Genomic DNA, 25513 nt, shown 5'->3' on the forward strand with positions numbered 1-25513 from the left:
GGGGGGATGATTGAATTTGGGTCTGAAATTTGACATGTGGTCTAGCCAGACCATCTCCTAAGTATCCCACTATCAGATTTACCATTTGATCCTTCCACGTAACGGAATTAGGTGTCCCAAACAGGGACCCCTTACCAGACCTGCGAACCAGGGAGACTTTTGCCTTACATTATTATCTACAATCTGAAATCATAATTGGATCAGATCATAGATATCAATATCCAAATACATATCCAATTATTATCCAGATACCAAAAAATATCCACATTCATATGCGGCATAGGATCATCTGGATAAATATCCGAAATTCTAAATAAACATATACAGATCCAGATTAAATAAGGATTGTCAACTATCCAATTATTCACACGGATAGACCATTGTTAAGTTGTCTCTCCAAACTCTAACTACATAAATGCCCCAAAAGCACCTTCAAATACTAAAAGCCCTTGAAAGAGGAACAAAATAGTTAAGGAAAGGGAGAAACCACGAAGTAGAGATTAAAGATGGAATAAGGGGGAGGGTGAGAGAGAGAACAAAAATAAACAATGAGAAAGGAGGTTAAATTTTTTTAAGAACTAATAGGGAACTGGTCTGCTAAAAAAATTAGTCAACAACAATTAGACCTGAACATAAGTTCCATTATTAAGTTAAATATCACAGCTCGTTAAATCTTAGAAAGTATTTCCATAAATAAGACTTGACCATCTATAATTCCATATATTGGTTTTTCACCATCCTGCATTGATTTTCTTTCTTATATTTATTTTTATAATTTTTATAAGCACCCCCTGATTTTTTTCCATAAGAAAATGTGAAAATCATGAAAAAAAAAAAAAAAACCATGTCATGCTATCAAATTTTTAAAAAGGGCACAACCAAGAATATTGATACCTGAAGCAATTCCAGCAGCTGCACCAGCCGCAACAAGAGCTATCCTCCTTTCCCTGTTGTTTTCCATCATTTCAGAGCACCCATTGGCACATGATTTTCCTATATCCACACTTGGGCCCTCAGGACCTAAAGAACAACCAGTACCTAATGTTACAGCCGCCTGGATAGCCTTTATTGTAGGGAATACTCCAGCTACCAAATCAAGGCCTTGTTTTTGAGAAGATCTGGACTGCTTTATTTGGTCAAAAATTTCAAGTAATCCATGCATCATCCCCACTACTACTCCTCCTGTCACTGGTATCAATAGTATCCGATGCCATGTATCGGCCAGTCTCTGTAAACGGAGCCAAGCCGCACCCTCATTTGGAGTACCAGCCCAGGCCCATTCATGTATCACATGCACCTAAATGAGGAATGCGTACGTGTAAGCACACAAGCAGTAAGTGGCATGCCAAAGAACAGGATATGTAGAATGAACAATAAATGGCCTAAATATAAGGGTTAAAGAGCAACCAAGCATCTTCAGGCTAAAAGACACACTAAGAAAAAACTGTAATTTGTGAAACAAATGCAGTAAAACAAAGCAGTTAACTTTCTAGCTGTTACCAACTATACAGAGGACTACGTTCCATCATATTATCAATATAATAACGGCATTTCTGGTCATTTTGGCTCCTAACCAATGTACCTGGAGTCATCCTAATTGCATGGTATATATTTAGGCAAAAGTTTTTCTGGTCTGGAGAGTTTTCTAGATTGGTACCAAGTTTTGCATACAAAAGGCTGTGGCAGTTTCAACTGCACTGATATCTAGAAAATGATCTCTTGATTGGCCACGTGTCAAATTTCAGACTCAGATTCAAGCATATAGGCTCCTATGCAATTGCATACTCCCTTGTATTTTCAGACTTCCATTTCTTAGAAGAACTCCATTTATCATAGAATTGTCATAGTTTTATGAATGCCACAAGGCTAATTCCCTTTTCGCTGAAACTTGGCATGTTAGCAAAGGCCCTTGGGGTCCCTGTACACAAATTTTCAATTCTATCCAATAGGTCACAGTATAGGTATTTGTGCTTGACTAGAGAAACTCACTAGACCTCCCAGATTGGAAAAACTTATATGTACATATATACATACATGTAGGGAAAAAGAATGCTACCTAATCGTGTGGCCACTGCACCAGCGCCTGAGGCAGTGGGAGCTCATGCACAGGCATCCAACCAAGGGGAGCAGGAGCGTCTTTTCGCAGTGCCCTGTGTCTCGGCATAGAGAACACAACCAGTTATCGTTATTTTCCCCATTTTCTATATAAATATATATATATATATAGGGCACATCTTATTGTAACCAAAGTGATGAACTAAGCAGGTATAACATTTCTTTTGATTGCACCTTGTTTTATCCTCAAAAGTTCTTTTAAGTCAGGGGTAGAAAAAGGATTTTAAATTAATCTGAAAGTGACTTCCCATTATGCCATTCTCGAGAGCTGTCATTGCCTTACATATTTTTTCCATGTCAAATGACAGGATTTTAGCCTCATTAAAAGAAATGTGCTATATTAAAAGGTCAAAAAAATAAGGTTACAATTTCTTTTCACCAACTTTAGTTACAACAATTTTTTTCCATTTATATATAAATATATATATATATATTATTGTCTGAATTACACGTCTGTAGGTGTCATCCAACTTCGTAACCTGACTTTTTGTACACTTTATTTGTTAACAATTAATGGGTTACGGAAGCATGGAAAAGACCGGTATTTTCTCTTATCATTTGAAAACCCATCTGAATGCCTTTGTGCAGAGAAGGTCAGAAATGCAAATTCATTCTCAGCACTAGTTCGAGATTTTTGTCATCTCACTGTTACGAAATTCCCAAGTTCAGAACTAATCTCCCTCTCCTTTTCACTGGGAGCAGATTGGCTCTGAAAATGAAGTTTGGAAATCGAAGTCCAGTGCTCACGAACTCGATGTGGGATGTTAACTGGAGAACTTCCTAATCATATGTTCAGTGAACTGGAGAGCATCATTCTTGATAGATCTGTATGCAAGGGCAGGATCTGATAGATTTTATCACAAAAAATGAGGAGGGGGAACTGAACTCAAAAGGATGAAACAGAATTCTTTAACTATAGCAAAATAAGATAGAACAGAATCCGGTTACAAAATTTAACTAAAGGATCCCCTAATCATCCAGATGCCTTGAGAATTGTTGATGTTCATTTGGTGAACAGCAGAAGCAAAGTACGATGACTAAGCTCGACTTATAACCATGAACAAACCTGTCAAACTTCCATTAACATATCTAGCTGAAGCCCTGAGATTTAATTCCAAAAACAGGGCTTAATCTTCACAGGTGGAATTGCATAGCAACCAACTGTGAGAGAAACAGAGTGGGAGATCAAGGAGAAAAGATTTCAAGATCTGGTCCTTTGACAAACCATTGCCAGAACTCAACCATTCCGTTGAGCACTATATGGGAAACAACTTCTCTTTTTTCCTTTTAATTTTATTTTTCTTCCCCCGAACATGGAAAACCCATTCTTAAGATGGTGGATTCTAATAGGCAAATTGTACTTGGGATTCCAACAGGGGCACATATTTATTAAGCATTGAGATAACAACTTCAAATTCCATCACTTACTTGTCATTCAAATCGATTTACTGTGGATAGACTCTCTCATCTATGTAACTTGACCCACAAAAAATGTCCCAGAACATGAACTGCCATATTCTACCAGTGATCCCATAACTGCTGTTGATACTTGTGAGTCAGCCAGCCTTCAATGGAAAGCGGGGTACATACTTATCAAAATTTCTGTTTTTGGCCTTCAACTGCTCAATGAAAATACTTATCAAACTTCCATTTTTGGCCTTCAACTGCTCAATGAAAACCCTTAACCCAGAAGAGACATCTCCAAAGCCCTTCTATTCTCAGTAACCCAGAGATTATTTTTGGTTCCCTGGAGGTCACCTTTCATCGTGGTGGATACACTTGGGAAGAGTTCTCCCTCCAATTAATTCCACATTTCCAGAAATCAGCCATTATTGCTCTTAAATCAGGAGAAAAGAAAATGCTCTTGACGGTCCTTTCTTCTGCTCCTCAAGGTTGAGTTTTGGATCAAAACAGCTGGAGGCTCCAGAGATCTGACAACAGATTGATGCAATAGTCAAAATCTGGAGACTCACTGGGCTCGGGGAAAGTGGGAGAGAAGAGATAGAAAACCAGACAGGGATGACGTGTGAAAGAGAAATTAGTCATTTGGCAGTCGCCATCAATGACTCAGTGGCCCCTACCCACATGAGGAGAGATAATGGCAAGATATGAAACATTATAGTGAATGGCCATGTTTATGTTAACCATTTTGCCCCCACATATATATATATATATATATGTCACCTAGGCATGGTTCAAGATTTCGACCGATACCGTCAAAATTTCCCACATTTCCACAGTATCCCAGGACTCCGATACCAAATTCCATGACTTTTAAAAGTCATTGGTTTCGACCAGTATCGAGTATCGACCAAAATTCCCAAATTTCGACCAAAATGTGGAATTTTCCAGTGGACCAATGGGTTCGACCCTTTGGGTGGAACCAACCTTTATAAAACCTTCTTAAATGGGAAACCAAGCATTCTTATTTCAAAATTTCAACCCTTTCCCCATATTTCTTCTCTGCGAAGGGGGAAACTTGGGAAAACACTCGAGATTTTGCCCTTGTGCCATCAAATCTTCATTCTAAGCTTGGATCTTGCACATTTATAGCAAATATACCTAAGGGAGCTTGGACCAAAAAGGTAAATCTCATCTTCCCCAATTATAGAATATATTTGGACATTGGACTATTGACTGTTGAAACTTGAGACTTGAGACTTGAGACTTGAGACCTGAGACCTGAGACCTGAGACCTGAGACCTGGGACCTGAGAGATAACTCACAATTACATAATACTATTTTGTTAGTAACTTATATATGTACTTATGTAGTATAGTTTTAGTCAAGGACTCAATGTACACTAGCAAACTTCGGTCAACACCATAAGTTTGACTTTAGGTTTTTTTTCCATGAAACTAATTATGTGAATGAGTTAGAAATGTCTAATATAGGATGTACACAAAAAATAAGCAAAAAAAAAAACACATTTTGGGGGTCGAAACCAAAGTTTCCACCAAATTGGGAATATTTCCCTAGTTTCCTCGAAATTTCCCAAATCTCGACCGAAATTTCGGTCTCCCCAAGGGTCGAAATCCGGTATTTTGAACCTCACTCCTAGGCAGGTTACAAATATGTTGTAACCTATTTTCACTTACCTAAAATGCCCATCTTGACAAAGACATGATTGGTCAAAGAAAAACTAAAAAAGATAATTGGTGGAACCCACTTTTTAAAAAAATGTTATCTTCTTGGGACATAAAAGGAATTAGATTGTGAAATAAAACCTATTAAACGCATTGGCCTCATATGGGACCCACTCCTTTCCCAGTGGAATCCCTCTCCCTCCCCCCTTCCCCTGTCCACCACATCTCCCACCTTTTTCCTCTTTTCTCTCCTCTTCTAACCTCTTATCACCTCTTCTCTTCTCTTCTCTTCTATCACCTTGATCCTTGCACTGCTTTCAACTGTAACAGCTCCATGTGTAGCTGTCCTTAAAAGGGCCCATATCAGCAACTACTAGGAAAAAAATAGCTACCCGAATGGGACATACATGTGCCGGCGCTAAGTTGGTCCATGTTAGGACCAGAACAAGACCCTTGGCTAAATTTATTAGCCAGGTTCTGGCCATAGTTGTCAAGGCAACGCCTAGGAGTCCAGGGCCCTCGGTCACCTTGGACATCTTGGTCGCCTAGGCAGGTGCCTTGTTGGTGTCACCTTGCATCCAGGCCCCCTCCAACGCCGTGGGTTGCCTAGACGCCATGACAACTATGGTTTTGGACTGGGACCTTAGCAGAGGTCTCCTAGCCTTCTTTCTATTTGTGTAAAACCTTAGTCCGCATCAGCACCATCCCCAGAATTTTTTGGATGGAAATGTCCTGAACTAACTATGATATCACTAACCATGCCATGTGCCGCATCTCAACAAGCTCCAACAGTGTGGCCAATTTCCCTAGATACTCACTCAGACAATGTCCAGAAAATGCAGAAACTCAGGTCGGTCTCTGGTATAGAGAAAGAAAGGGAGTAGACAAAGAAGAACATAGTCATTCCTCAGCGACTTCATGGCGAGGATTCTGGCAATCTTTCCCTCAAAGCTCTTTTCACAGAAGACGAAAGTTTAACCTGATCATTTTAAAGGGAAGAAACCAATTCAAACCTCAGCTGGCTTACATTGTTCTGGAGATTGTCCTGCCAAGGATCCAGCCAAAAACAAACCATAATACATTCGACAGCCAGAAACCCAAACACGTAACAACTGACAGTAGTTCCCTCCCAGCTAAGTAGAACTTCTGGTAGACCATGATTGCGAGTTCATTCACTAGAACTCCACAGGCAGGCTTAATGAGGATCAAGAACTATTGCCACAGATTTCTGCTTCAAATCGTACTAAATCAAAACCATTGACTTCTCAACCTAAGTTTGGAGTCTCATAAGCCTAGATTGAAACGCCGAGAAAAGGAACCTTGATCCCTTAGAAAGATAAGCATGAAAAGCTCGGCAACTTTGGCTTGCACCTTTTCCAGTGAAGGCACCATAGGAAAGGAATAGAGGGAGAAAGAGAGAGAGGTAGCAGATTAAGGTGGTGGGAGTAGCAATGGCTATTTCTATCCTCACAACAGTCAGTTTAGAAGAAGGGGGGATGAAGAAGGATGGAAAACAAAATGACTAACGTAATCCTCACTTCATTAAATGAACTGAAACAGTAACGATGCAATATAAGGGAGAAGGGGTTAAAAAAAAAAAAAATTTGGGGGCGGTGCTCAGGTCCTCCTTAATGCAGGGGATGATGTAGATTCCTACACAGGCCCACGCTACCAAAGGAAGAAAACCAGATCCAGGACCACTCAAGCCAATCTGGTCCTGGAATGGTCCACCCAGCAAAGCCCCTTGAGCTAGGTGAACCAGGCTTCTAGAAGGCCTGAAATCTCCTCTATCAATTTGCAATGAGCTGGAATTTTGCCTCCTTGTGAGACTTATTCAGCGAGCAAGGATTTCCAGTTTTCTAGAAGACTTTTGTTTCCTTTTTCATGTTTGAACTTGGTTTCCTTCTTATGTTTTCTTAGTTAAATAGCACACAGAATTAGTTAGTATCTCGAGAAGTTCCTGTTGTCTTTCTTCTTGACCAAGGAAGACAAAAACTTCCTTTCTTAAAAGTTTCCTTTTTTGTGACTTACCAAATTGTGATTTGTGAAGTAGGCTTCTCCTATAAGAGCCAGCCTCTTGCAAGGATTTTAGACAATTGATTAATGAAGTTTTGCTGTGCTTGTTTACACAATTTGGCCTCAGAAAAGTTCAGTTTCAACAGCTGAGATAGATGTGGGTGAAAGCCCAAGGCTGAGAGACCCTACTCCCACCGACATCTACCCCATCGACCCTTCTCTGTTCTCCCTATCTTCTCTTTGGTGTTTGCTTTATTTTCTGAGTATTAGGTCTATTGTACAAGATCTACTGGAGCCATCAACAGTTACTGGGTGCTGAAGATCTGAACTAGAAACAGCCTGCAGCAGCCTGGAAACCCAGTGTTCTGGGCAGCAGGTTGATTCCCTACAACAACACAACTCAGCCTTATCCCAACAGAATGGGGTCGGCTAGCAGGTTGATTCCCTGTTCCTGCCAATTCTGTGGTCTGATCACACCAGGCTTTTGGGGTTTTATCTGGGCCCCCATAAGGGACCTTCGACCAAGGACTCAAGGCTATCCAAGGCCCGTAGCTGCTGTCATTCAAAAACCACTTGAATCAGCCCCAATTTTGACCTAATTCCAATTGAAAATCATATCTCCTCAACCTGTGGTCAGTTCAAGCTACTGTTTGGTTTTGCTGGGCTCTGTAGCAGCTGCACTCAACCTGGAGTTTAGGCTGATCTAAGCCTGATTTAGTGATTTGTTGGTTTTCTCTTTTAACCCTAATTTCCCTGAAATTCAGAGTTACTTCAGTGCTGTTAAAATCAAAACCTGAGTTTATGATTTGCTGGAGCTTTATTAGTGATTTATCTGGATTAATTACATCTGTAATCTTCCTTACATTAGGGGTGCAAGCATATACTGTCGTCAACTAGTAATGGATTGGTTGAGGTTGCTCTAAAATGCCCAAATGCCTAGGCATTAATCAGCCACTTGAATTTTGGTTCTGTTTCATTTTTTGCTTTGAACTTTGAAGCCTGAAGAGTGTTCCACATAGCTTTCATTTGGCTGGAGAGCCAGCCTAATCTGTAACACTCACTAATGGGTTTTCTTCTATTCGGTTGTTATGGGATTTTGTTCAGCATTAGCTATTTTTTAGTATGGATGCAGGTAGAAAAGATTTTGGTAATCAACTAAGAATGTATGGAAATAAGCCAGATAGCCATGTCAATCAAAAGGGCATGGCAGGCAATCTGGAACTTCAAACACATAAGGCAGATAGGTCAGGACAACAAAAAAGCATGGGAGGTAATTGAGAAGCTTCTTCTTGAGAATGAGAGGAGTTTATGCTTGCTCCTAATGACTGTTCTTGAACCATATCCAAACGAAGATTCAAGATGGTCAAAAATACTTTACAAAGTAACAAGTAAACCTACACAGCAAATAGGATTCCCAACCATGGTTCTAAAACTCAGATTGGATCGGTAGCGGGCACAGATCCCCGATCCAATCCGTACGACCCAAGGGTAAAAACTTAAACACTGATTCTTACTAAAGAGCAGGGGTAAATCTGTGCGATACGATCAGGATCGGTATGGCGTTGACCGATCCCAAGTTTGAGAACCTTGTTCCCATCAGAAAAAAAACCAGAATCTCATTCAACAAAAATAAATTTAATCACGTAATTAAATCAAATGCCACATACTTTTAGGCAGTAAAATATAACTTTCCAAGTTCTAGACAACCCTGGGAAAGAAAAAATTACCTAAGAAAAATTCAGATCAAAATAAAAAAATCCTTATAATGCAAACCCTATCTTGATATTGTCACCACAATAGTATTTTAATTGACTCTCCCAAATAACATCCAATTCACAAGTTCGGGGTCTCCCCAATATAACTTAATAATGAGCTGAAATATACCATACCTCAAATTTCTACTTGGATTGCACACACAACCCACCAAAAAAAAAATTATTCAGAAAACCATTCGGTTGAGCCATGCATGGAGGCCCATATCTTTCATAGATAAGGGTCATCACTTTGAAACCACATAATGCCTGTACTTTTATTTACTTTGAGACAACCAATCAAGCAAAACAAGTGTTTTTTTTTTTTTTTTGCCACTGCAAACAATGCCATGAAGGAAACTAATGAATTGCTTCATAAGTTCCTAAGATGTGTGGTATATAAAATAATAACCCTACAGTAACTTAGAAACTAAAGTAAATCAGATTAAAACATTAAAAAAAAAAAAAACAAAACAAAACAAAAAATTAAACTCCCAAAAAAAGGGCCATTACCCAGTACAAGTCCTTCCTATGCGGAATCTTGGGAGAGGCGAGTTAAGAGTCTGCCCTAAGCTTTGGCAGTTTTGCGCAAATAGGCCGCCCTCAAAACTCAAACCAGGGATCATAACCAAAAATCTTAATTAAACAACTACTCAGACAAATGGAACCACAGAGCTTGTGGCTCCCTTTTCAGGCCTGATGGACTGCATTTCGAGGGCTTCAAAACATGAACATTTCAAGCTGATAATATATATATATATATATATATATAACTCTTTCTTTCTAAACAGTTCCTCCAATTGTTGGACAACAACCAATGTGGTTAAAAACTTAGCCAAGTCAACAAACACCACCTACTTTGGACATACTCTATTCTAGGAGATAGGGTGGACAACCATCCCAGGATGTGGATCTCCAGTTTTGTTAGTTCAAGAGGCCAGACAGGTACAAATTAATATCATCAACAGGATTAAAAAGGAGGACAAAAAGTGAAATATGCTCTTGTGACTGTTGATCTTGATCATGTTCTGGGACATTGGATACAAAAGAACTGATGCTGCATAAACTTCGAACAGGCTAAAATGTCATGAAAAAACTTGACCAACTGAACCACCTGGCTCAGGAGGTTAATTTCCAAAGTTCTTATAATTTTCCACTCGCGTCTGAAAGGGCCAGGAAGGTAAAAAATTTACAGCAATGCACATCAAAGAGAACAGCTATCATGTAGTTAGCACGAAATACTATTTCAAGGCTGCAATTGAGCTTGCGCAGGAAAAAAAAAACAACAAGTGCATTGGAAAACTGAATCACGTGTTGCCACAGAAGCCCTATCAAAACATTTTTCTTTTTTTTTGTTGCGTGGGGGGGAGGAGTGGAGGTTCAAGATCCAGCAGCTATGCTTTTAAGCATCGCATCCGGGTTATCGTAGTTGTAACTTGTGACCAGATGGAACAATGAACATTAAGCAACCCATCCCAATCTGTCAAAACTCAAGTGGAAATAGAAATGCTAATTGTCGACTGTGGATGTTCAATTCATATAGGCCTCTGCTAAATCTCATCTAGACAACATTTTCCGCTAAACAAAAGTTTATAATCACCAAAATAACACGGTCAAATGCCAATAAAAACTAACCAATATCAATTCACGAGGATTGGAATGATTAGGTAATAAAAACAATATTCAAAAGCTTGAGTGAGAGAGTAACTTACCCCGTGATTAAACGCGACGACACAGAGACCGGTAGCAAGGCCGAGAAAACAACCTACAAGCAGCAACGCCCATTCTGGAGGGGCGCCATCGCCAAGAGCATCGTGGGACTGATCTAAAGACAAAGGAGATGGATCCCTATCCAAATGCTTCCGACTCAACCGTCTGCCAGATAATCCTCTATCCAATTTCTTTAGCAGATCCCTAATCCCTTTCCTCTTTGTGCCCTGTGTATCCATATCGGAATCAGAGACCGACGAATTCGACGGAAGCAGAATCCTGTGATCGCTGAATTCTCCCCCTGACATGTCTGACCTCATCTCATTAACCCAACAGAATTAATTCAATCTTCCAAAACCATCGGGGGATACTCCACATAGAGAGATCGAAGGTCAATCGATGACCAACGGATCACTAATGAGAATCTCGTTGGTCGGTTGATGTAAAATAAAATAAAATAAGAGAATAACTAACAGCGGGAGGGATTCTATCAGGAATAGTTGAAGCTCAAAGAGTTGCAGAAATAATAACCTATGGATTGTTGGTCTCCGTACCGCGCTCGGGGTCCTCTCTCTTCAACGATAAACGAGAAAATTATAAATAGGGGGACGAAAAAATGTTTTCCAAGGTGAATAAAGTTAATGTACACTGTTCATAGTGATTCCTGTGAAAAATCACTATACCATATCGTGGCTTGTTTATTTGGTTATTATTATTTTATTTATTTATTCATTTATATGTGATCTTACGATTTTAAATAATTAAAATCATGGTCAAATTTATCATGCTTTTGTATTTAATTTGATTTGTAAAGTGAGGGACACCTTAGATCTCTTTATAATAAAAAATTCACAAAACTAGTAATGGAATCATCTCGTTATGAGCTATTGAAGTTTTTCTCCCTTTTCTACCATGCATAAAACCATTTATGAATCCTTACCATCTCATTCGGTTAGTAAATGGGATTGGGATCTAGGTTTGATCCTGTTAAGTAAACATCATTAAATAAACAAGATGATATTGGGATTAGCATCTTTGATATTGGTACTAGTATAAATCTGTTTTAAATATTGAATATCGTCTCGATTAACACCTTTACACATGTGTTTCATATTACAAATTACTTGTTTGCATTACTCTTTTACCATATGGCACAAGTACATGTGCTGATATTAAAAATGAATCAATTCAAGTCAATTTAACTTCGTAGTAGTGGATATAGCCAAGTTTGAATTTTAATGTGTCATTTTTTGTATGATAAATGTTAAAATATAGTGAGACTAAGCCTCTAACGTAGTGGCAAGTGGCAAGTGGCAAGTGGGTAGGCAGTTGGAATTAAGCATAACTTTAAGGAAAATCATAAGTTTGCCCCTCTTACCCCAACTTCTTAAAATATAATAGTAGTAATAGATTAGTAATAAATATGGCCTAATGGCCCCTTATCGATCCCTTGAATGACTTCAATATGGGTGTTACCAAAAAAATAAAAATAAAACAAAAGTTCATAATGTGAGTCTTATCTTTTTTTATGAAACGAAGATAAATTAAATATCAACTATTTAACATCCTCATTAATATACTACCCCCTTCCAACTTGGATATTTAAATAGTTCATGTATTTCTTATGGGCAATAGATACACCATACATTCCATTATTACATTCTTAATTATACAAACATTATCAAAAGACTCATATTAGTGGGTGTAGAAGATTAACTTCCCAAATGATACTTTCTCGTGCCTAGATTTATTATCTTTCGTATAAGTATATTTGTCTCATTCTTCTAAGTGTGCTTAGTTGCTAGTGGATGTATTATCTTAAACCATGACCAACCAAGCTCATTTATAACTCTGCATCTTGGCCTTTACTTGGCACCGTCAATACTACTTAATGGGCATTAAAAAGTTTTTTGTCATAAAATAAGATATTGAAGATGAGGGTTTTGTACACAATCATGTATGGTGCATGAGTATGCACAAAGCCGTTAGAGGGGGGGATTAGGGTATACGATGCACGTTTCTCAATTCTCATTCAACGCCTATGTACACTATCATGCACAAAACTATTTACCATTATTACATGGTGTGCACGCTTGCACAGTGAATCTAATGTATAGTGCATTGGTTGCAGTCATTGTTGGTAAAGCAGTCGGTTTGTGATATACTGATCGACTCTTGGTCACATGTATCCCCTCTCTCCCCCCACCCAATTTTCTATCATCCCCCTCCCCTCTCGTGTGTGTGTGTGTGAGTAAAGTTTCCTTGGTTCTAAAAAATCAGAAAAAAGAGTAAAGTCCCCTTGGGCCAAAAAAAAAAAAAAAAAGCCTTATGGAGGCGTTACAATGGGACGCACCAAAGCCTCCTGTGAGATATCCGATTAAAGATTTACCAAAAAAAAAATCCGATTAAAGTAATTTTTTTGGGGAACCATGTAGAAGATTAACCTGGGCCAAGCACAGGGATGCACCAATCGATAAATGGTCTATCGTTTTTTCTATCACAAACAAAAGAAAGAATGAAAAGACAAAAAAAACACCCAAAATGAAAATATGACAAAATGACTCAGTGGAGATGACCTAGGATCCAAGATCGGGATTCGAGACATAAGGAGAAAACAAATATATATATATATATATATATTTATATGTTCAGAAATGGCTAAGCAGAAAGCGAGAGGAGAAGGAACCCTAACATGAAAAGATGGACTGAAACCAGAACCCTAGCAGGTAGAAGAAGATCTGCTTTTGTGCACATCGGATAATTCACCCATCGTCAACGCCCACCACCAGGTTATCTACATCCACAACTAAAGGGATTAAGAGGGGAAAGAAAAACCAAGAACCATTCTCCAACTTCCAAACCCGGTAACTGGAGAAATTTTAACTTTTATCTTTTTGGATATCTTATTGTAATTTATTTTTCTAACGAAGGGAGGAGAGTTTCACCTGAGGTTCTTGTCCGCCGTCTATAACACGCCATTCGCATTCGATTGCAGAGAGCTGGACGGGATCCCCGAAATTTTCAGCGGAATTTTTCCCACTGGAACCAACCGAAGTGGGGACGAAACACGCGTCGGACTCTAAGGTTAGATTACTGCCTTTAATATAGTCTATATGTCCCAGTTCATCGGTCTGCACCTCAATCCCTGGTCCTAGTTGTTTGAATTTCGAGCCCTTTTGGCTCCGAGACTGGAAATTTGAGATTTACTCAGCAGAATTAGGTTCGCCTTTCAGCTTGGCAGAGCTGTTGTTTGTAAGTAGTGAATATTTTATTTATTTAATATTTATATTTATATATTTATTTTTTGCGTAGGAAATAGGAATTGCGAATTGGAGGGTTTGTCGATGAAATTCAAGCACCTGATACGGTAAGGATTTGGGCTATGGGTGACGTTGAAAATTCTACATTCAGTGGGTGATTCTACGGTATTCAAACTCAAGGGCAACGCGAGTTCGTTCTTAGGGTTGATCTTCCGCGCAGGAGAAGAGGGCAACCGTTTACCCTTTTTTCAGTTGCAGACTTTCAGTCTGATTGTTTTTCTTTTGCCCATATTTCTGCAAGAAACAATCATGCACGCTAGGCACCGCAGTCCAGGCAGTGGGGTCAGGTCAATGGGAATGGGACTTGCTGCGAGTCGGATCTCACCAGAAGGTTCAGTAAGGGGTCATGGAATGTACAGCATGGAATACCGGCACCACAATCGCAGCTTTGGGCGTGGCCCACCAAAACCTTATCCACCAACTCAGCCGCCCCGGAGAGGGGACATTTTCATGGAAGCTGGTCGTCTCGCAGCTGAATATTTGGTTTCTCAGGGATTATTACCTCCCAATGTACTTTTGGCAAAGTCACAGAATGGTAGTTTGAAAAATCATATTGAGGATTTACATGAGTTTAGGTCCCAAGATAGAGAAGGCATGCAGCTACCTCCTGAGGGCAGAATGTCAGCCCTTGCTCGCCTTGGGAATGTTGTTCCCGATGCAGGTTCTGGCAGGAGAAGATACAGTGAGGAATTCAATCTGACGGGCTCAAGAAATCATGCGAGAGGAAAGAGGAGGATGGGACCTTTTAGAGGTTATGTTTCGGATTGGAGCAGTGGAAGGAGTGGGCCATGGTCTGACAAAGCTAAGTTTTTGCAGGATATGGAGGTTGAGGATGATTTTGTTTCTGGATGTCATAGAGATCAGAGACCTAGTATAGAAATTGCTTCTGGGACCCCAAAGGTTGTTTCCAGTGAACTGAACTTGAAAGGTGATACTGCATGCGACTCAGAATCTGAACTAGAGACTAATGAGTTCCCTGATGATACGGGATCCAAGGCAAGTTCTTCTAGCACCTGGAAAGAACTTCCTCCCGAGACTGAGGGGGAAATTTCCAAGTGGTCTGATGATTCAAGGGTTTTTAGTATGGAAACTGGAGAGGTGAAGGATGGCTCAAGTAACGATGACATTGACAAACAAGGAAGTGATGACATAGACAAACAAGGAAGTGACGAAGATTTCACTATGCACTGTTCACCCATAGAGGGAGATCCAGTGAGAGAGAATGGCAGTGATTTGCTAAAGCTATTCAGCTTTACCAAAGTACCTACCAGAACCCGTTCTGCCTTGGCATATAAGGGGTCAAAGGTTGATCCGGTTCCATTGGGTGGAAAGGGAAACACATCTGATATTGCAATCGCAAAAACACACTTTATTGAAGGCACTTTGAGTGCTACTCTGACAAATCATATGGACAGTTCAAAAGGCATTGATTCTGACATTTCTGGAGCTCCTGCTGTCCAGTTTGTAGAGGATACTGGAGACTTGAATTCTGAATGCTCTATGGGCAGAGGTAAATGCAGGAGGTCTCAATCTTTCCCGGAAGAATCTTTCACGCAGCATGAACAGGAATCGGGTCAGGGGCTGTCTGCATTTGGAAGATCCAGCTCTATGAGCAAGTTAAGTGGTGAGAAAAGAACTGGAGAACATGATGACATGAGGGAGGGAACCAAGAAACAAAGAGAATGGCCTTTATCCATGGTCACAGAGATTGACGAGTCCTTCCACCTTCACAATCTGAGTGTGAAGCAGCAATCAAGTTTGCATGGGGAGAGCCTTTCGCCCGATGAGGAGGTGGTGGAAGCTGTTGGCCAGGAGAGCTCGGTGGATGTTGCTCTTTTTCCAAAAGGTGGAGCTGAATCCGGTATTGAGTTCAGGGAAGAGAAGCAGCTTTTTCCTAGTTCATTTAAGATCTGTGACCTTAACCTCATGGAGGCTTCTGATATGAATGAGGGCCATGACAGTGATCCGATTCTTGGCCTGGCCTCCACGTTGGAAATGAAAAAGGAGGCATCAGTGGATGTTGGTTTATCAATAAGTAATACTTGCAATAGATCTGATGACTATGATAGATGTTTGTCTGATACTAAAGAGGCTGCAACAGTTGATGCGACAAATGATTCTGTTAAAGAAGGCAGATCGTTCAGTACTGCAGAGAGAAAGTAAGTTCTGTAATTGGTTCATAGTTATTGATGTTATCTTTATACCTGGTTTTAGTCGCATTTTAAAGGATGTTGAGGTTTAGGCCTTGAGGGGGCCTTAAATTCATGTCTCAAGCATGATAGAAAATAAAGCTAGAGAACTCCTCATGTGTTGTTATTGTAGTTGGCATGGCTTTCCTTTAATATTTATTTTTATCATATATGTTTTTCATTTCCTTACCATTTTTTTTTTGGTTGGTTTTCAGTTGAATATTAAACATTTCATATTTTAAATTTTTAATTGTTAAACCCGTAGTGCCCATGATGCTTGCACCCCGTGCCTTGAAGATGATGCCTCTCCTTTTTGGTTAGTGCAACACCTTTACTGTAATGCTGGATAAACTCCTGAAGATAAGAGATGCATACTCTTGCCTTGTTGATTTTTATGTCTACTTTTTTTATAGATTTATACCTAAAGGAACTCTTGTTGTACAAATGCAGATGGACATGTGCTGCTGCTCCTGTATTTGAATTTTTTTTAGCTGGTTCTCTTCTAAGATTGTAAGTGTTTAATGATACAGGAGTGGAACAGTGTATTCAAGCCTTGAAAACTTTCCAAACCACACAGAGAGTACGGGTGATCTTCCTGATGTCCAGGATGGTTATGGTCTCATGATTTCTGAGTTGCTCGGCACTGATATCTCAAATTGTTCATCAGTACAAACAAATATTTCTGGTCTGCATACTGAAATGAGTCTTCATAATGGAGAGGTACCATTGTAAAATTGATAGAAATTACATTTGATCAATTCTTTCCTTGTCAATATTTACAGTTGGGGCGTGGTAGTTATTATGATTTTGTGCTCATTCAGTTGCACTCAACTGTGGGTTCCAATGATTAATTATTTGTTGATTGCTTGTTGTTTCTCACTTATTGCAGGGGATTCTAGGTGACGATGACCCAATATATCTATCTCTGGGAGAAATACCAATAAGTATGCCAGATATTTAGTTGAATGGTATTATTGTTTTCTTTATATCCATCTGTTTAATGGTTGATCTGCCTTGGGGAGTGTAATAGCAGTCTTCTTTTAGATACCTCACTTTCTGATGAATAATTTTCTTCATTTGGGTTGAAGGTACCTGCTAGCTCAGCTGGTAAGGTCTTTTCCCCAAACCCCCCCCCCAAAAACCGGAAAAGAAAAAATTCCTTTTGGTATTATCTTCTGGAATAACCGAATTAAAAAAAAAAAAAAAAAAAAGAGAGGCCAATTTTTCTGTACAATCCTTGGGATTGGTGGCTTAAAGAACTGCTCATAACTAAGGCTGTAATGGGGATCATTATGTGACTTACACAGATATTGCAGTTAACAAGCGTTGTTTCATTGATTGAAAAACTTAGTAGAGAAAACCGTACTTGATCCATGGGAATTTTAACTTACTCCCAAAGAAAAGAAAGTAAGAAACCAAATAGGCTTTAGCTATATAAGCAGCCTGGGCCGCTTTTGAGTGTCCAACCCGACAAAAGAACAACAACAACAACAAACACAACCTTATTCCAACTAAATGGGGTTGGCTACATGGATCTGAGCAAAAACAAAAATGAGAAATGAAAGTAGAAAAAGAAAGTAAAAAGAAAGAAGCCCAGCTCTAGAAAGACAAAAAAAATCTCAGCTAAATGGGTTCGGCTACATGGATCCTTGTGCTCCAATCAGCTCTACCTGAGGTTATACTTGGACAAGACATAGGCACTGAATGTCATTCCTCATAACTTCTCCTATGGTCATTTTAGGCTTGCCCTTAGCTCTTTTAACTCAGTCAATTGGAATCAGATCACCCCTTACTAGGGCATCCTCAGGCCTCCGTTGGTGATGCAAGACCGGGTTCCAGAACTAGAATAGGTTCGCTTAATGGCCCACCCAAATAAAGGGAACTTAATAACCAAGATGCAGTGGCAGTCTTGTAAATAAACAGAAATTATAATGGGCTACTTGGGAGATGGGACTTAAAGGGAATTAACAATTATTTGGTGGGGTTAAACTAGGAAGCAAAGTAGAGGTAAGGGATAAGGGAGATTTAAAGGCAAACATAAGAGTAAAATAGGAAATCAAAGTAAAGGGGAATAAACACCAACTCACGAATGGGGTTATCTTCTTCCTTGGACCAAAACAGGGTAGACGATAGTGAGAAGTTTCAGCTCGATGGAGCTTAGCTGATAGGTCTCAGTTTGGGCCTGAAATTTCAGGCCTAGGGTGACAACAGGTCCTCCAAGATTCCAGCACCAGAAACCCTCGACAGTCCAGATCTAATGGGTTTCGAGCTTGCAACTGGATATGGCGATGGCAAAGTTAGATCTGAATCTGGTTTGGATTTCTTCACAGCAAAACCCAGTTTTGGAAGGAGATGTTCTAGGATTTGTGTCACCTAGGGGAGGGCTACCTTCCATCAAAGGCTCGACCCAAACATATCTCTTATGAAAGAGATCGATCCATTTCCTATGGGCTGCAACTACCGCCCAGAACAGGGAAAGGGAAAACCAGAATAATAGAGAGGAAGAAAAGAAGAATATTAGAGAAGGAAAATAGAAAACCAGAAGAGAGAGATGGAGGTCACGATAGCCAATATCCAGCAAGCAAATGGAGGTCACGATAGCCAATATCCAGCAAGCAAACAATCAACTTTCCAAACTTCAAAATCTGTCTTCACTGGTGTATTACATGGCTTATAAAAGAAAATTCAAAGCATGACATTGGTAACTAATTAAAGATGGAAACTAACCTATATAGAAACTGAAATAAAATCCAATCTAAATAAAAGACTACCAAACTAAATTCTAACTCTAAAAAAAGAAAGCAAATTAAAAGAGATTTCTAAACCCATCGCCCAACTACATCAGTTGGACGTAGCCATGGCACCTTAAACGACTTTCTTGGAGCTTGTCATTGATCGGGGCAACTCCAAAATCAGTTATATTCTGTTCATTCTTTGCTTTATCCTTCATAGTTTTGCTATACATCTATCTTAATATCTTTATCTTAGCTACGCATAGCTTCTTTATATTACACTTCTTAACTGTACATCATAGCCGATTGAACAACGGTGTTATAGGATTTTCCTTTAAGCTTTAAAGGGATACGTCGGTCACACAATACTCTGGACACACCTCTTCACTTTATCCATCCCACTTTAATTCTTTGTCCAACATCATCTTCTATGTCCCTTTTATTTTTGGTTGAACCTCAAATATCTGAAGTAGTCACTTTGTGGTATCTCTCTCCCTTCAATATGCACGATATCATTATCCATCATAATGTGACTAAAGTTACAAATCATATGCTCTGTCTTCAATCTACTAATCTTAAATCCTTTCGTTTCCAAGGTGGATCTTTATAGCTCCAACTTAACGTTGATCCCTGCTTTTGTCTCATCCACCAAAACCATATCATTTATGAAGAGCATACACCACATGAGCATATTAGAGCATGACCATACCACCTCAAACGACTTTCTCATAGAAACTCAGTTTAATGAGGTTAATCCATGAACTATTTAAAAAAAAAAGAAGAAAAAAAGAGGAAATTTCACTCCCCTCCTGAATGTTTCATTTATTACACTTTCATCCCCTGTGAAGTTTAAAATTACAATCGTACCCCTCTAATGTTGTAGATTATATCAATCGTACCCTGACCGTGAGTGGCCCACTGTTAAGTGATGACGCATGATGTATAATTGATCTTTAAACCCCAAAATACCCCTAATCGAATGGAGATTACAACATTGACCTTTCCATAGTTGTCACGGCGTCAAATCGATCCAAGGCGGTGGAGGGGTGGCTAATCGATTTGGCGATGAATCGTCCGTTTTGGCGTTGCCATGGCGGTCAAATCGCCCGTGTGTCATTTTTTATTTTTTCTATTTTCTAAAATTATTTAATATGCTATTTTTTTATTTTTCCTATTTTTTAAAGTTATTTAGCATGCTACAAGCTTAGAATATATACCCTATAACATATAAAACAAACATTAAGTAACATCAAATCATCAAAAAAATCAACATAGCCATATCATGTCATCAAAAATAAACATAAATTATTGACTTATACAGTTATACATCAATTCATCACTTATCAAGTCATAAAAAATCAACATGTACATCACACAAAAGTAAAAATTAAAAGGCTAACCTGTGACTGAAGCTTGAAAGCAATGATTGGAAGTGAGTGAGCAACCTGAACAAAGTAAAAGGTATATATGTCAATATATTATATATGAATGAGAGATATATATTTGGAAACCTAAGAATAGAATCAATAGATCAAATGATAAGATAAGTGGCTAACCTGTTAAGCTATTAATGACTTACTGAAGCAATAAAGCTTGATAGCAAATGAACTCAACATAAAAAAAAAACTTAACTAATCATCCAAGTTCAAAGTTTAAAGTTTAAATAATACATAAAATCCAAACACTCAAACAGTCAAACACAAATAACTTAATCATCATAATCATCCAACAAATCAGCAGATGACAGATTCCTTTGTTGTCCACTAGAAGCATTTGCATTTTCACCAAAGTTATCTATGACATCCAAGTCATCATTCACATCATCCTCTTCTTCCAAATCTTCTTCCCCATCTGATTCTGATGACTCCCCAACAGCCCTCCCTCTACCATGGTGTGTGTAGCACAAATTTCCTCTAGAGGTTGATGATTGAGCTCTCCTGGGTCGATTGGGCCCCTCCATTGTTGCCCCCATTGCTCTACCAGCAACGTCCCATGTGAGATCAGCATCGGGATGGACTACATCATCCACTTGCTCGTCAATCATCCACTCACTACTCCAATCCAGTTCATCAAGCACAAGTGGATCATAATTTCTGTTGAGGAGACGCCTTTGTTGAAACCTTTCTTCTAGGCGGCGATTGTATTGAACATAGACTAGATCATTCAAACGTTGATGTTCCAGCCTATTCCTCTTCTTGGTATGAATCTGAATTCATAAACAATAGAGAACAACAAGCAAAGTTATTGTTCCAAAAATAAAAAGTCTAAAATATGAAATAAATGTAATACCCAGCTACTTACAAACTCAAATGTGCTCCAGTTGCGCTCGCGACCAGAAGAGGAGCAACAAAGCCCTAGAATACGTCTTGCAATCTTTGAAAGCTCAAAAGCATGACCTCCAAATGAACCCCACCAAGTAACTATAAAAAATAAATATATATAATATATAAATAGCTAGATTGATATTTAATATATCACACAAACAAAACAACTAAACAATGTCCTCTACTTACTAGGACTCATGGTTGCCCGTGATCTAATTGCCATATCCGAGGCAAAACCACCTCGAGAATATCTATACAAAGTGGCTAGAGTATTTATCTTGTCTTGTAAAGCTGGTTCATGTATCATTCTTTCAATGACTTCATTAAATGCAAGCTGTAGAGAAGATATAATTTGGTAGCCACCATCATCACCTTCCTTATAAGAAAAAAATTTGCCAGGATTAAGAAATAGTGCTACTCCATACAAAGGACGCCCCATCTGAATCTCCCAACGCCTATTAACAATATCTAACACTTTCTTGTATTGCCTTTCTTTATCTCCAAAATTTTCTTTTTTGCCTCATCCATGGCAAATTGAACCTCAGGCATAGAAGGCCTCTCATCACCATCCACAATCCTCAAGATAGTAAGAAGTGGCTTTGAAGCTCTAAGACAATTTTCCACACCATTCCAAAATGCTACCGCAAACACCGTCTCAACCACTTTCTTCCCAGCTTCGGTCTTTGCCAAATTAGAACTAGTCCATTCTTCAGAAATAAACAAATGTCTCAAGTCATCTCTATGTTTTAACAAGCTTTGAAGTGTCAGAAATGCAGTTGCAAATCTAGTAGCTGCTGTCCTCACAAGATCCCTCCCATTTGTTCTAGCCCTCATTGCATCAAGAATGCGTGTGTGCCTGTAGATGAAGTTGGTTACTTTTTTTGCCTTACTTATCACAGTCCTATTAGCATTCAAGAATCCTATTTCCTCCAACATCAGGTCAATGCAATGCGCTGCACAAGGAGTCCAATACAGCTTTGTCCTCTTCTGCATAAGCATTGTACCGGCTAATTTGTAAGCCGATGCATTATCTGACACAACTTGCACAACATTGTCCTCACCAATTTCTTGAACTTTGTTGTCAATCAATTCAAACAACTTCTCTGTAGTTTGAGATATGCTAGATGCATCAACAGATTCCATGAAATAAGTCCCCTCTGGACAGTTAATGAGGAAATTAATTAAATGCCTTCCTCTTTTATCCGTCCACCCATCAGTCATTAGAGTGCACCCATACTGCTTCCAATACTCTTCATATTTATTCTTCATCTCTGCAGTTCTATCCTTTGCTGCCTTTAACAATGGCACTCTCACTTCATGATAACTTGGGGGCTTATATCCTGACCCGTACTGTGCAATAGATTCTACCATCACCTCAAACCTTCTTGACTTAAGAGCATTGAATGGAATACCACACTGATAAACCCAATCAACAATGTGATTATCAACTCTCTTTTTTTCTTCCGCTGATCTAAACCGGTTCTCTATAGTAGTCTGAGTACTACTTTTAAGATGCCTCTTAGCAACCACTTGCTCAGGAGTCTGTCTAACATGAGCATCCATGGGGCCCTTTACTTGTGGCTGAATGACTACTTTCTTTTTCTTAGCAGATGTCCCAGAGCTAGGAATAAGTCTAGAGGTTGTAGAAGAAGGAGTCCTACTAGACTGTCTTTGACCTTCAACTTCTATATCAACATCAGCATCAGCACCAGCACCAGCACCAGCATCAGCATCATCATCAACATCAACATCATCATCATCCAAAATGTCTTGCATCATTTTCTTCTTATTGCGCATAAGAGCTGCATTCATCTCTGTAGCAATCGCTACAGTTGTCTTGGTACACTTAGCAACATCTCCATATCCACCCACCAAATGTTGCTTTAACCTTTTAAATCCACACTTGAGGTTTTTTCCACAAAGAGTGCATTTAACAAGGTTCTTGTTTGAAAGGTCAAACCAATACCCATACTTCCACTTAGGGTCATTTGATTTGGCCTTCCTGGTTGGGTCTTTGGATGGATCATATGCAGCCGTGCTTATATTATCACCCCCACTACTACCAGGTCCACCAACAGTACCATCCATTATGAACTCCTATAGTCCTATTATCCTACAAGTTACAAAACAGAGTAACAAAGTATGTTAAGTGTTAACCAATAACATTAACATGATAACATAAAAAAAAAAACAATCAAACACTCACAAATCCAACTTAATCATTTCACTTAACACAACCAAGACCATTGTCAAGTTCTTATATTTTTTTTCCAGCAATCTAAAATATATGATTTCCCACCTTCAGATCAAGCTCTAGATAGTAGATAACTAGATATACAACTAAAGAGGAAAACATATTATAAACATCGAAAAGGCTAAAAGTAAAACAACATAGAACAGTAAAATGACATGAATCCATCTAAACCCATATGATAATTCTTGCATTTCTTTCAACCCATCAAAAAACAAATAATAGAAGGTACTGAAACTAAAAAAATCAAAGAGAAACTCAAAGAACCAGAGGGCAGAGGTTGCAGAGAATAACCAACTGGAGCAGCTAATAGAAGGCAAGCGGCATAAAAGAAAAGAACAAAGATCGAAGTTACTCGCATGTGGGGCCCTTACCTGGCTGTCGCTCTTGCTGCCGGAGGAGAAGATGTCATAGGCGATATCGTATTGTGGTTGTTGTATTTCTTGCTGTCGGAGAAGGAGAAGAGAAGACGTCGCTGTTGGTTGCTGCCAGAGAAGGAGAAGAAGAAGAAGTTGCAGGCGGTGGCTGCCGGAGAACCAGTCCGGTTGTTGGTTGCTGCCAGAGAAGGAGAAGAAGAAGAAGTTGCAGGCGGTGGCTGTCGGAGAACCAGTCCGGCTGTTGGTTGCTGCCAGAGAAGGAGAAGAAGAAGAAGTTGCAGGTGGTGGCTGCCGGAGAAGGAGAAGAGAAGATGGTCTTGCTGCTGGAGAAGGAGAAGAAGAAGAAGTTGCAGTGGTGGCTGCCGGAGAAGGAGAAGAGAAGACGTCGAGGGTTTTGGTCTCTTCGGCGAGTGTTTCAATTTTACGCTGTCATATTATAATAAACAAAATGTTAGTAAAAAAAAGAAACCAATTAAAATATAATAAACAAAATATTGTTAGTAAAAAAAAAAAAAAAAAAAAAACACAAAGTCGACCGCCTAGGTAATAAATCGCGATATGGCGACGCCTAGCTTTCCATGGTGACCGCCAATTGTGAGAACCACAAATCGTTGGACTGCCATGCCCACTTTTTACCGCCGAGACGCCAAATCACCGCCTAGGCGACACCTTGACAACTATGGACCTTTCTATAATCTTCATTTTCTTCTTTGAAGAAAAGTTCTCATTGATTGAGATTTTAGGGTTAAGCAAATCGCTACGCCATTGGAGGATTTCACCATCGGCCAAACCCTAGCGAGGCATCATGCCCTTTCTTCTCCGTTACTGTCTCCGTCTCCGTCACTAGAAGATTCCAGCGAACATCAATCCCTGCTCCCTTCCTCTTCTCTGTTTCTCTTCCAGTGAGAAGAGAACAATCCCTCTCTATTTGTTCCTGGCTTTAGAGGGCGATTGAAGATAGAAGAAGTATAAACCAGATAAGTTGTTCTAAAGAGTGCATACACCACTCTATTCTGTCATTCTTTGTATTGATAAATGAAAATTCAGTTATTCTAAATCATTACTTTAAAGCTGTTAATTGCATCCTTTTACTAAAATTCTGATCAACAACCATTACAGGATATTTGGAAACGAGGTTGGACTGCTCCCTACTCCATGGTTTTGATGACCTGTGCTGCAGTGCTGTTTTTAGTATAATGTCATCAACCAATATAGTTAAAAACAAAAAGGAAAAAGAGAAAAACCCCAAAGGTTCAAGAGTTCTCACTCTTCTATTTTGTTCGACGCCAAATTGGCGGCATCTGGAAGCACACAACCATCATCAATCTCGGATTCAACCTCGGATTTCTTGTTGAGGGGCTCTGAGGAGAGATTTGAATCATAATTTGTAGTCTTCGAGATGAGTATAGGATCAGGATTAACTTCGCTTCTCTTACGTTTACGGAATAAAAGGTACAAGGCTATGAGGAAGACAACCAACATAATACCAATCGAAGCCACAACTGCAATAAGAACATGGACCCATATTTGAATTGATGCTGTAGAACTCTATGATGGAGAGGAAGGAGTGGTGGAAGAAGGCGGCGGAGATGGTGGGCTAAAGATTTGAGAACTGTATGGTGGATTCCATAAAGGAACAAGG

At 39.3% G+C, this 25513-nt stretch overlaps 2 protein-coding genes across 5 annotated transcripts in view; one reads left to right on the forward strand and one right to left on the reverse strand.

Moving 5' to 3' along the window:
* Nucleotides 1-11279, reverse strand: part of LOC122074067 (chloride channel protein CLC-f) — a 30307-nt gene extending 19028 nt beyond the window's left edge. The window contains exons 1-2 of the mRNA XM_042638879.1: nt 10681-11279; nt 895-1297 (exon numbers count right to left, since the gene is read on the reverse strand). Of these exons, the coding sequence (XP_042494813.1) occupies nt 895-1297; nt 10681-10998 (721 nt within the window). The 5' untranslated portion in view covers nt 10999-11279. The remainder of the gene's footprint in view (nt 1-894; nt 1298-10680) is intronic.
* Nucleotides 11280-13317: 2038 nt separating this feature from the next.
* Nucleotides 13318-25513, forward strand: part of LOC122073849 (uncharacterized protein At4g26450) — a 29182-nt gene continuing 16986 nt past the window's right edge. Inside the window, exons 1-6 of one of the 4 annotated variants that reach the window (XM_042638515.1) lie at nt 13318-13542; nt 13674-13762; nt 13991-16157; nt 16453-16503; nt 16718-16907; nt 17077-17155. In XM_042638515.1, the coding sequence (XP_042494449.1) occupies nt 14248-16157; nt 16453-16503; nt 16718-16907; nt 17077-17148 (2223 nt within the window). In that variant the 5' untranslated portion in view covers nt 13318-13542; nt 13674-13762; nt 13991-14247 and the 3' untranslated portion in view covers nt 17149-17155. The remainder of the gene's footprint in view (nt 13543-13673; nt 13763-13990; nt 16158-16452; nt 16504-16717; nt 16908-17076; nt 17156-25513) is intronic. The other 3 variants (XM_042638513.1, XM_042638514.1, XM_042638516.1) reach the window with 3 other exon arrangements.

Source organism: Macadamia integrifolia, chromosome 3 (genome assembly GCF_013358625.1).
Source record: "Macadamia integrifolia cultivar HAES 741 chromosome 3, SCU_Mint_v3, whole genome shotgun sequence".
NCBI lineage: Eukaryota > Viridiplantae > Streptophyta > Magnoliopsida > Proteales > Proteaceae > Macadamia > Macadamia integrifolia.